Source organism: Anarhichas minor, unplaced genomic scaffold, assembly GCF_050575085.1.
Source record: "Anarhichas minor isolate MPS153535 unplaced genomic scaffold, ASM5057508v1 ptg000043l, whole genome shotgun sequence".
Classification (NCBI taxonomy): Eukaryota; Metazoa; Chordata; class Actinopteri; order Perciformes; family Anarhichadidae; genus Anarhichas; species Anarhichas minor.
The window spans coordinates 797,445-811,058 of NW_027466489.1; the positions used below are offsets into that span (position 1 = coordinate 797,445).

General features: G+C 40.1%; 1 protein-coding gene across 2 annotated transcripts in view; it reads left to right on the forward strand.

Annotated features, from left to right (window-relative positions):
• Nucleotides 1–12,995: 12,995 nt before the first annotated feature.
• The window catches only part of LOC142970245 (low-density lipoprotein receptor-related protein 1-like), an 84,067-nt gene continuing 83,448 nt past the window's right edge, over nucleotides 12,996–13,614 (forward strand). For both annotated transcript variants that reach the window (XM_076110341.1, XM_076110342.1), the window contains exon 1: nucleotides 12,996–13,614. In XM_076110341.1, the coding sequence (XP_075966456.1) occupies nucleotides 13,518–13,614 (97 nt within the window). In that variant the 5' untranslated portion in view covers nucleotides 12,996–13,517.

Consider the following 13,614-nt stretch of genomic DNA (forward strand, 5'->3'; position numbering starts at 1 on the left):
CATTGGGCTATACATTTACAATATCCTATAGCTACTATTTAACTCATTATAGGTATATAGCCCCTGCAAAGATACGTTTTTGTAGCAATCTGTTCGTATAAATAAACCAACTTTGCTTAAACACAGGGCTCAGTCGACGTCATTTTATAAATGTGAATACAAATCTCCCAATGGTTTAAGCCAACATATAAAACTACTAATTTCCAAGAGTGTAAGGACATTCATAATTTAATGCCTCCTATTGGAGGCATTAAATTATTGCATTAAAATATTGGATTTTTGCTAAATGCTAAAAATGCTGATGACAGCATAAGACTCCTTAACTGTGTTAATACTACAACACCTCTACCACCCTTTAACCCAGCCAGAGAGTGTGAAGCTTCTTTGGTTTTGCCACTTTGCTCATAGATATTTGCTACACAAACAATAAACAAGCTGTAACAAGTACTATTCCCAATAAACATATTTGAACATGACATTTCAGGCAGTTCATAAAGCAAAGCCAGTCTTTATTGGAGCACTTCCAATACAAAGATTAATTAATCAGTAACAATTCTCTGCTTTCTATTTAATGGCTTAACAACACAACAGAATAAGATTTATGAACAATCAAACTTTGCCAATGAGCAATGAGTGCCGAAGTGTATATCACAAATCATTCTGGACAGCCAGTATTGTTTTCATACATATCTTCTTCAATCAACAACACATTTGAAAATGCATTTTAATCTTCAGTGTACAGAAGGTATTAAACACTTAGCTGCTCCAAAAAGGAAAGGAAAAGATGTACCGGATGTTTCTATAATGAATGTCCATGAGAAAGCCGCCCCATAATAGACAACATTAGATTAGTGTCCCAGACCTATTCAACAGGCCAAGAAATAACTGAATAGAAACAATGACATCATTAAGGTTTTCCTTCACCACAGCCTCTTCTGCTCCAGTCGTCCCCTCATCAGTACCTTTAACATACAAATGTCGCCCTGGGGATGAATAAATTATCTATCTATCTATCTATCTATCTATCTATCTATCTATCTATCTATCTTAAAATGAAAATCAAGCCAGCTACAAAAAACACATGCAGCAGATTGAGGTCGAGACATATTGAGCAATTTTGGTCATGTGTGGAGAATGCGTGTGGAGATATGACCCACTTCTTGTTTGTGTTGTCATGGTCAACTTGCCTGCAATGGATGACACAGGTTGTTTACGTGACGAGGATGATGAAGATGATGGTAATAACAGGACTAAAACCGCCTGTATTTTCACTTTGTCTGTTGAAAAACTCAAAAAGCTGTATTTTGGTAATCCAAAACCCTCAAATTATATACTTGTTACGTGTAGTGTTTACAAGTATCTTTGTAAATACACTGATTAATTTGGGCTTCCAAGCAGAATAATACTGTAGCTTGGACTTTTCTCTGGGATTTTGCCTCGTCTAACGTACTGCACAGGAGCAACCGCTGATCAAAAGTCCGTCATATAGTTTGGTTTCTGCTGCCCTACATCGGACTTAAACTGCTGGTGATCCTGCTGCCTTCCTACCACACAGACCATTATTTCTTCCATTAACATCGTGTGATTAATTATGCAGTGTCACACTGGTGCAAAGCAACTTCACACAAGATAAAATGAGTCAGAAGTGAAAGCTCTTGAGGTGTAGTCAGAGGCAATCATCAGCCAAGCCAACCTAAAATAAACATCTGCATGATGCAGCGATGTGGACTGGACTCATTGTGTGAAGCAGTTGGTTCAGCACATCTGGTGCCCACACTCAACGTGTCCTGTTCCTCTGAAGGTCACAGACGAAAGTTGTTAAACAGCAGACACACACACACACACACTACGGGTACTAAACGTAAACATTTGCCATCGGAGTGGGAATGAGCTCTGTCCTGAAGTTACCTTTCACTTCTCATCCTCGTCAGTGACTCTGGCTTCTTATCTACTTCTTCTGCATTATATACTGTATAGCCATTGGCTGGGAGATGTTTCCCAACGATGCTGAAACTTGATGCCTAAAATGCAGAGGCATTCAAAGTAATCAGTGCTGGTTACACTACAAAGCACTGGGTATTAATTACACGACAAAGCATTTCTGCTATCTCGGGGTAGCCTGAAGTAACTTACAAGTCATATGCTGTATCAATGCCACGGACTGCTCACTATGAATAGCATTGAATATCATTTCATGAAGTATGCCCAAAGCGTGAATCAGTCTTAACTTGCTCTCAGAATCTACGAGCCTGTAATTCAAATGAACAAATGAGCTGGATGACTTTGCCAAGCCTCAAAACCTAGGTTTGCCTGTAGCTCAATACAGATCAAAACAAGCATTTTATAATGTAGAGGATTAATGAATCCTGTAAAAAGTCCTCAAATGAACAGTGATACTTCACATCATTTGTTGATATTTTTTCAAAAAAATGCAAATTATAGTTTAGGCTAAAAAGTGGAGAAATATCGTCTTCTGCTTAGTAAAATAAACAAAAATTAAACCAGTTGCAGAATTAGCTAAATGTATATGTCTCTGCCCTGTCTCCTATGAGCACAGCTGTCTCAGTTTTTCAAAGACTGATACTTCTTTAGCTGTGAGCACTGCATGCCCTCTGCATGGGCCGTAAAATGACAAATACAGGGGTGGGAACAGCATTTCTATGAATTAGCACTGCAAGCATTTTTGCGTTGGTTTCTGTGTCATTCAGTCCGGCAGCCTGTCTGTTGGCTCTGTTCCTCTGTCTGCGTTTAGGAACACACCGGTGACATTGTTCAACTCAGCAGAACCTCAGTCTGGCACAACCAGCCACTTTGACGACATGAACATTGTTTGGACGTCAACAAGCTCGTTGCTAAGTAACCCCGCCCCCTCCATCCCAAGTGTTCTGGCCTGTGAATCCATACTTATTACCTCTAGGGTAGCAGTGTATATGTGTGTGACGTGTGTGTGTGTGTGTGTGTGTGTGTGTGTGTGTGTGTGTGTGTGTGTGATCACTCTTTTCAACCCATCTTTTCTCTACATATTTTACTAACAAGTTTGTGTGTGTGTGTGTTGGGGGGGGGGGGGGGGGGGGGGGCGCAGACAGACCCACAGACAACAGCGTCAATGCCGTGGGGGTGAACCTCTGTCATCAAAGTGGGCTGTTGTTTGGGAGGAAGGGGAGTCTGTGTGAGGAGGAAAGAGGTTATGAATGGCCTGGAAGGGTTCAGGGAGTTCATGTGTGAGTGAGGGTCTCGGTCATTGAGATTGTTGCTGTAGGGTTCAAGGTCAGCAAGGCTAACAGAGGGGGATGGACGGTAAACGGTGGTTGAACATAAAGGAGCAAAAAGAGGATAAAAGAAACTGGTCAACCGTCATCTGCATATATAAGAACTCTGCACACACATAGTTTGAGTAAAACAAACTATGCATTTTTAACATTATTAGACATTAACCATCTATACTTCTCGCATCATAAACAACAGTAGTTTTGTTTTGCATTTGCTGACTGGTTAGTGTCAGAAATAATAACGTGAATATCACAATAAACTATTTTTAAAGGTAATGGTCATATTGTACGCAATATAACGTATAACATAGGTCTCACAGAAAGTAGCTGAAGATGTACGATAGTTTTAATAGGTTTTTCTTTTTTTATATAACAAACTGCATATGTTTAATTGTAATTGTGCTTGTGCTCAACAGGGATGCAGCAGGGTATTTCAGCACTGTTCACATCCCTGTTATATTTAATGAGAAACGGTCAAATGATTCATGTTCCACAGCGCAGACAGACAGATGTATGTATGTGCTCGCTTTACGCGAGGAAAGTTGCTCTACACGTCTGCTGAACAGACCACACACACAGACACACACCCTCACACACTCAGACAATCAGTCAGGCATTGCCTGTGGTTGGAATGTGTTTTTGAGGGAGAGTGTGAAAGAAGAAGTTTTAGTGAGGAACATTTGATTGAAAACGAATAAATGTGAGTAGCCTATGTGCACATAGATGAATCCCTATTGTATTCATTTCGATTAGGACTGAACCTACAGAGCCTACAAGGTTTATACATCCAGTTTAATGACTTTTGTCTATGAGATCTATATACATTGATTCTCTGAGGGTTCTCTCTTAAAAAATGTCTTTCCATCACGAGACGGTCCCTGTTGCTCAAAAGGTTATGTGGAACCAAACCATCTCAGGATATCATTAACAGGTTGTCACAGAGAAACCATATTTGTAAATAAAAGGCACACAAATTCTGTCCCTAACACCCCTTCTGGCAAAGCGTCGCAATCATTTCTATCAAGTTCAGCAAAACCTGATTGGTAAAAACCTCAAGATTTCTTTTGTTTTCTTTTTGTAAATTGCCTTTCAAGAATCTCTTGAGTGCGCTATTTACTCTATGCTCCAGCTGGAAGTAATCTGAGCAGCAGATTTGAGAGTAAAGAGGCAGAAAGAGAGCTGGGTGATGGAGTAGGAGGGAAGGAAAGAAGGGGACGAGGGCAGGGGGAAGGGGGGGAGAGAGAGCTAAGCGGATGGGGGAAGGGCTGTTTGTGCATGCTTCAAATTCCTTAGGTGTTATCAGCATTGCCCGCTCCATAACTGTTCCTGTCGAAGAGGGAAAAAAGTACAGAAACTGTACGAGATTGTAAAACTTCCTCTCCATTTGAAAACCGAAAGGCGGGCTTTGTTGTTCTTGCATGGTTGGAGATAAAAATCAAAGATAATGTCTGGCTCTTTCTTTTAAAATCATTTTATAATTAATAATGCATTGTCAACAAAATAAATGTTCAAGATTTGAATAGAACCGTGACTATTTGTCATGGCTTTTTTATTTTAATGTTATAGCTGATATAGTTCTCTAAAAGTAAAAAAAATAATACTTATCCACGTTTCTATTTTCAACTTCTTATGGATGTACATAGACTTGCCACAACTTATCTAAATCCTAAATCTTTATAAATGTACTTGTACTTGTCAATTTTTATAGTTTTGAATTATTTTATTAATTTAAGTGGGTTCTTTACAGCAACCGTAAAAGGTTACTGACATCCATAATGTGTCAAGGCCACTCAACGCCCTCAACCCTCCCCCCCCCCCAGACACTTTGATAATGCAATTATCTCAAACAGTGTTACAGAGTCTTTCGTGCAAGAGCGAGATTAGCAGTTTCCTGTGCGACTCCCTCAGAATGAGCAGATGAATAGAAAGGAATGATAAGTGATTACTTGAAACATTTTTTAGGGGGGTTATTAGAAAATGGCTGCAGTGAGTACCTCACACTGTTTTCCTACTGAATGGAGACACTGCATTGGTGGGACACACGCAGGACGTGATTCTGGGAACTTTGATTGATGAGGTAATCCATCTGGCTCTGAAGCAAGGGAGGGGAGGACGAGAGGACCAGCGGAGGGAGGGAGAAAAGCAGTGTAGAAGATGAGTGATGACGGAGGTCCGAATCATGATGTAGTTTAGAGATTTATGAATGTGTGTGTAGGCAGATTTATGTGTGAGTATGTATATATGTGGGTGAGTTTTAAATGAAATGACCAGATATTGATATTAATTCTTTAAATTGCCCATACTTGGGGAGTTTGTATTATTAGAAACATCATGTAGCTTTAAAAAAATTCAGTGTGAGAACCAGCACTGACCTGTTTCTCCTCTCTGGACTTCAACCTGGCTTCCCTCACAGCTGCAGGGATCTGGGCGGAGGGGCATCACGGGCCTTAGCTGTGGATGAAAGAATGACGCATGAAATAGTTGCTCCAGTCATGACACAAACCAGATGAATGGTGTTTTCACTTACTCCGACAGTGAAATCGCTCTGGAAAGAAACTCAGCAGCATCTCAGGAGTGGTCTTTTTATCCGGAGACTAATAACCAGCAGCTCTCTGATCATTTAGACTGAGACGTGAAAATCAATCTCACAAGGAGAGGAATAACTCAGTCAGTGTCTATCTTTTGAGATAGATTGTAAAGAGAAAGTGAGGGATGCTTCGCTGCTGCGCTTTTGCTCAATGATCCCATACTTTAATACATCTTGTCTTAAAAGATATTGGGGATTATTTACATCTCGCAACTGGCTTTATTTTTAGATAGGAATGTTATTTATTTCACCTTTCACATTGTCTCCGTGCTATTCAGTGTTTTTAAATACTTTAATTTGAAGACATCAAGGGAGGTATATCAAAGAAGGCAAGGCTATCACGGTACAATGATCTGACTGGCAGTAGAGACACTCTTCCTGACAAAGAGAATGCATTTTGTCCAATGACGCGTATCTAAATCCTTCAAAACTGCAGCGTAACACTCTCACTCTCTATCGGAGTCATTCAACAGATAGAGTATGATGTTACACCATGATGCTGCAGAGGCACAGATCAATACACCAGAGCTACAGAGAAAAGAGAAAAGTGCCAGAGATGGATGAGTAGAGGCATTAATGCTGCGCAACACGTCAGTATAATGAAAGCTATGTATACATAGTATCAATGAGTCACCTTCGAATGACTGCAGGGTCAAATATCAGCGTACGTCATCAGAGCTGATCTCTCTCCCTATGTCTCTCTTTCAAACACACACACACATACACACACACACACACACATATACACACTTACTTGTTACTAAAACGTGAGGAGAAAATATGGCGTAAAAGAGAGTGATCCTGGGAGGTGGATGAGATAGCCACTTATGATCGAACGTTAACAATCTTCTAACATTCTCAGTTTTCATTGTGAAGAGGCAAGAGGATCATAAGGAGATATTAATGAAAGTATTGTCATCTATAGAAGACATTGCATATAATGGGTAACATTAACATTCGTACAGATGTACACAAAGTACATTTGTAATTTTCATTGCTTTGCTTTTTCTCTTTCATTGCTTTACACATTTTGTGAAGCAAAGAGATTGTGTTTGCCGAAATATATCAAATTGAGACTCAAATTCAGTTTACATATTGTTGGATTATGCACAAGACTGATGCCTGACTGTTGGAAATTAGATTGAAATGAAAGGGACGTTTGTAGGGGCCCTGGACGGCGCTCCATCAGGATGTCTGTTGTCTGTGTTATGCTTCCATCTGCTGGTCGATCGTGTTGAACATTTCTCCATGCCTCATACTCGGATGAACATTTCACTTTCAATGAGCCAAAAAACAAACAAACAGCAGGATCATTGAGTTGTCTTGTGCTCAGTATGTGTTACATAGCTTCACACAATCAATCATTGCTTTAAGTCAGTGGTTCCCAATTCTTTTTTTTTTTTGCATGTGACTCCTTAATATGAAGTCATGTCTACTTGTGACTCCTCGACACAGGCCGTGCTCCATGTCCATGAGTGGTGGACTGTTCAATCAAAGGCTGATTTTCCCCTTTTAGATTTGTTTCATTTGAATAATCGTTGTGAAAAGGCAAACTGACCGAATACCATATTTAAAAAGAAAAAGCAAAGCTTAAAGATTGTTTGAAAGAAAGGTTTTAAAAGAGGGTCTGAGAGGGTTCCAAATGGGATGAAAACTGAACAGTAAACACTACTGATAGTAACGTAATGACATTCTCACTGAATGGTGGAAGTGTTGTGAAAACGGAAATACAGTAAGAAAACAGCGCCACCTTGTGGCAATCAGATCACAGAATTAAGCAAAAGACCTCTGTGCAAATGAGTGTGCATCACACATGTCTGGTGGTGTGTTGTTCGTGTGGGTTTGTATGTTTGATGATGTCTACTCTGTTTCTTTTGAGCAATTATTTTGAAAGTCTTTGTAGTTGTCTTTCCCTTTTCTTCCACTGAATGTCTGTTTTTAGTTTAGTAGGGTTGCGTAAAAGCATTTGGTATGAGGACATTATGAGGACATTTTTGGACTGGAACTCAACATGTGATATGTTAAGAATTAGTGTTGTGGGACTGTTGCTATGTGAGCCATGCTAAAACAACTAAATAAAGCACTTCAAGTCTTGCCAATCAACTCAGTGCAAATAAAAACATTAAAGGATGAAGAGAGAATTGGGGAAATATCTTACAATCCTGATTGAATCGACACAACAAAGCTGTTTCTCTGTACGCTGCCTGCAGTGTGAGCTCAACAGATGTAATGATGGCGAAATAGTTACAATAGCATTCTGTTTCTCAAAACCGCTCTGTAAAGTGTTTTGCTGGATAAAGTCTGTGATCATGACTCATTTTTCTCTTTTGTATTTCACCATAGTAAACAAATCTCTGAGAGAGAACAAACTGAACACATTGCCTTGAGAGATAGAAAACAACAGTGTACTTAGTGGTCCTGTTCACCACAAAGTCAAAATATACATATATTTTCCACTTACCTGTACTGCTTTTTATCAATCTAGATTGTTTTGTTGTGAGTTGCAGATATCACCATTACAATGGGACTATATGGCACATTGGTGGTGCTCAAAATACCAAAAATACATTTGAAAGACTCAACAGCAACGTCTCTTTCCAGAAACCATGCACTGATTAGTCAATAAAATCGACACACATCTTTGTGAGCAGTTTCATGCAGGAACTATGGTTAAAAGAAAATGTTTACCCAAACATTCTAGATTGATAAATAGCACTACTGATACGGGGACAATTTCTGTTTTTGATATAGGGTTGAATTGTCCCTTTAAGACCAAAAATCAATTTGGTGCTTTGTTAAATAAAGGCCTTTTTGACACAAACAACCTATTGTTATTTAAACTGAAATATTGGCAGTGTAGACCCACTAGGTGTCAGTGCTGTGCAGCATTTCTCAGACAGGTCCGGTTGGCCGTGGTGGTTATTCTTACACGACCTGGTATAATCACACTAAACTGATGAATAAATAAATAATATACGTGTTTACATAATAACAGTGTATGTCAAATCTGCAAGACAAGGAGGCTTCTGAATGTATATGTGATGGTGTCTGTGTCTGGAATAGAATTACCTGAAAAAAAAAAGATTTTCACTTGTGCTTTCTTGAACATATTAGAGATGTAGATATGATTTGACTGCTGCCTGTTCTTATTGGCTCAAGAGTTCCAGAAGGGGACAGATTTTGGAAGGTCATAATGGAGTTAAAAGATATAGTCGCGCTTGCTGTGTCACATACTTTCACAGATGATACTATTCAGTACATGGCTTGCAAGATTGCAGATCACAGGCAGCTTCTTCGGGAGGTCTTCCCTAACTTGCTGTTACGGCTGAAGCATCATTTCATCGTGCACTACCCTCACCTCATAAAGTGTTTTGGACCTTTGGTGCATCTTTGGACAATGAGGTTCGAGGGAAAACACAAAGTTTTCAAGAAAATTGTTCGCCACGTGCAGAACTTTAAAAACGTTCATAAAACCATGGCAGAGAAACACCAAAAATGGATGGCATTCTACATGTCATCACCAAGATTTTTAAAGCCAGCAGTCCAGACTTCAAAAGTGGAATCTGTCTTTGTACAGTCTTTGCCCACAGATACACATGCACTTATTTTGAGCATCACAGACAGCAATGGTGTATATACTACAAAGGGGGTAACCATTGATGGCATGGATTTTGTGGCTGGCATGTTTGTATGCACTGTGGTACGCGCAGCCTTGCCTGAGTTTTAAGGAGAGCAAAAACATCTTACTGATTGGCAGTGAGATCTTCTTTGTACTGAAAGCCTTTATACTTGGTATGTTGAGCATTTGCGCTCATATGAATTGGTCGTTAACGAAAGAAGGGGCCATACAGTCAAACCTCTGTATCAGCTGACTGGTCAAATGCCGTTGTTGGCCTACAAAGTGTCAAGCAAACTAATCCTCACGCCTAAACATTTCATTTTTAGGCCGAGTATCCCTATGGTCCTTCCTCCTACCATGGCCCTGCTGACTCCAACTGCTAATATCACTTTTATTATTACTCGCATTACTATTTCATATTACCGATACCATTAATGCACATTATTGACCTGCTTCTTCACCAGAGTCTCTGTGCTTTCTCGCCTCACAGGTTCCTGTGTATCCGGGTTATACCTGGACCAGGTCTTGCCTCCTGCCGTGGTTCTGTCATACATTGAATGTGCTGTAATTACATTGAATGTGTTGTAATTCACTATCCTGTTTGACACATGACATCTATTGCACTTCTGTCCATCCTGGGAGAGGGATCCCTCCTCTATTGCTCTCCCACAGGTTTCTTCCTCTTTTCTCCCCGTTAAAGGTTTTTTTTTGGGGGAGTTTTTCCTGTTCCGATGTGAGGGTCCTGGGACAAGAGGATGTCAAATGTGTACATATTGTATACTCAGAGACTTTAAAGGCTAGTGGTCACTCCAATTACTTTGTTAGTATTTATATTTTAGAAGCGTTTTTTTCAGTGTGGAAAACACATCATGACATCTTTAAGACTCAAGGCGAGGAATTGGGTTGTGACTCAAAGACATAACTAAAAACAGTACAATACAATGGGAGCATTCACTTCCACCATCTCCAGGATGATTTAAAACAATGTTCTTTCAGATGGCTTGTTTATGATTATGTCTTGTCACATAACATGTCAAAGAATAATACAACACAAGGATAAGCGTCTGCTTTTTGTGATAAGTACTATCAAAACTAGCAGTATGTAACCTTGGCCTTTTCTTACAAGCTGTTCGCCAAGGCTTTAAAAGGACCCTCATGTATCTGAGCTTCGAGAGAAATATGATCTCATTTTGGCCTTATGTGTGTAAACAAACCATTTATGTGGAAAGACATAATTTGGTGTCTGCAGCTCTGATCCAGCACTGTTTTACTCTAGATTCATGGTTTGGCTTTAACTCACATCCCCACTTATACTCAGATGGATAATAGACTGTATATAAAACTATAATCAAAGCAATTAGATCAATCAAAGCATTTTAAATTTCCAACTTTATAGCTGTAACTTCATATGCTCTACTGTGCATAATGGTATACCTTTCACAATGATAATTTTTAGTTAGAGACACTTGTGTAAATTAGAAGATCCAGGATCATTTCTAGCACTGGAGGAGACATTTATAGGTGGAAAAGTTTCTTCTCCCCAGAGTGCTCTTTGATAAACTTTTTGCAAATTTGTGTTCCTTAAATCATCCAAGAGTTGCCACCTGCTACCATTTTCTACTCTTTGCACACCAGTGCAGTACAGTATATTGCATGCCATCACTCAGTGGACTGGACTTGCTTCTCTATACTGCACCCTACAACAACAATCAGCTTGTACATGGTAATGTAAAGTGATGGGGAATCTATAATAACATCATTAGGACCCTGAAGAATCTGCAGACTCTGGCCAGGAATCTTAACAGTGCACTGCAGCCGACTTCAGAGGATAGAGAGTATTTCTGGAAATGTCTTTCGGGAGATTTAGTTTGGAGCCTAACCATTTACCAGAATATGTTTGACCAATTTCGAGAGCTGTTCAGAGAAGGGTAAATGGGGTATGGGACGCAATTGTGGAGCTACTTTATTGTACAAACTAGAGAGCCTCAGTCTTTAAGCAGTTCAGTTGGAAGTATCTGCACCTCATTGTAGTTTATATGTATACTTTGGTGTCATCAGCATAGCAGTGGAGAGATAAGATGCATTTGTGGTAGTAGCATCGCTGATTTGATTATATAGTACATTACAAAAATATGTTCGTAGGTGGGAAGCCAGTGAGGGATCCTTGTGATCAGGTGTTGCTGTATTGGTGACTCGTACAGGTTTGTCATGGCACCTACATGGATGAGGGTTAGTATCTGGCACCTTTTGACAGGATATGGACAAAATCAATATGGAGTCCTTATTTTAAGATCATGTGCATCATAATAGGTAAATAAAGTCATTCCTAAAGCTCCTTCAAATGTCATGTATTTGAGCCTTCTTTTGCCAGAATTTGAAAGACATTCCTAGTTATAGTCATCAATATCCAAAATTCTATTTGCATACTGGTCACTATAGTTTTGGTCCTCTTGAGACTGAGGGCAGGATTTTGTGATGATGCCATCTGGAGTCCTCTGTGGACGCTTCACCTCATTTGGGGCGAGGCTTTCCTTCAGCGAGAATAATGTCCTCTGAGGCCCACATGAAGGCTGCATCCTTGGAAGGAGACAGTCCCTGAAATGGGAGCCAGATTGCTGCTTCACATTATAGTGGCCTTTAAAGAATTAATAAGTCATTCAAGCTTAATGGATCCACCACTACCTACAATATTACGGCCAAATGGAAGCGTAAATGGGGATCCAGGTGGTAAATGCATATTGAATGAAGTATGCACCCTTCACTTTTCATTATTAAACGGTGTGGTTGAATTATTTTTGAATGAAGGAACTGGTTGTCCTATTTTTTAGATGTGTACTGAAATTGACTTTGTAAATTTCTACCCTGGGGATCAAGTCTTCTTGATTGGTCTCGATCAAAATATTTCACTGTATCAATTAATGTTCTTTTAATTATTCTTTGAATCGTATGTTTGCATTTATTTTATTATTCATACATCAACTGTTAAATGTAATTTGATTAATTTTGTATTGACAAATCTGATGAACAGCTAATTTGATTAGGCTACCTTTTGTTTTTACATGTTCAATACGTTAATTGCCCCCCCCCCCCCCTTCTAGTGTCTATATGAATACAGATTTTAGATGTCCTCTAACAATTAGCAAAGCTCTGGAGGGGAGAAGCAATCATCATTTATTGTTATTGTCATTATTATTATTATTATTATTATAATTGTCATTGTTGATTAATTATAGTAGGCTGAAATGTAACCATGATCACCATTAGCACAACACACACAGTTGCAAACTACTTGCAAGTTCAATGAAAGAGAAAGAACAATAAATACATAGAGGAATCATTGAATACGCACTTAATAATTAAGCCTGGGGCTGAGGCAGAATCCGGAGCATTGTTGCAGTAAGCTTACAGGAGAGTGTGTGGTTTGATGGGGGTGGATTGGGGGAGTGTGGTGCTGGAGAGAGGGGAGGGCCAGGCGAGCTACCGCCGTTGCGACGTCACTCAGACCGCTGACTGACTGAGCTCCGGCTTCAGCCTCAATCTGCGGCCAGCAGCAGCAGCAGCAGCAGCAGAGGTGGTGGGGAGGAGAGCGACGTCTGATCCACTACTTTGTTTCCTCCTGTGTCTTCCTTCACTCGGGCAGGGAGAACAAAAGACGGACAACTGCATGATTAGAGGCGCCAGCTCTCCTTCATCTCGACTGCAAGCCAGGCTAGCTTGATGCTCAGTTCAGCCTGCTAGCCTTTGTGGCAGGGCTGTCCATGCATCCAAGGAGCCCCTAAGCAACCCCGGGCTGGGAGAAGCCTCGGCTTGTTTTTGCCTTGACAGTCTGCACAAAAAAAAAAAAAAAAAAAAAAAAAAAAAAAATTGTCTGAGTGGGCAGACAGCAGCATCTCTGTCAGCTTCATTGCGCAACCAGAAAGCGGGTTTCCAGTGAGGAGCATCCCCGCCTGGGCACGGTGACACGTCGTCGCCTGTCTGCAACCTCCAGCTTGACAGGACCAAGAGGCGATTGATGACTAATATTCTTTTAAGATAGACTACAATGTTGCGCACCGCGGCCAACGTGTTGGCAACAGGATTGCTCTTCTTGGGATTGTTGCACAGTTTGGAAGTATTCGCTCCGACGCGGGCTATTGATG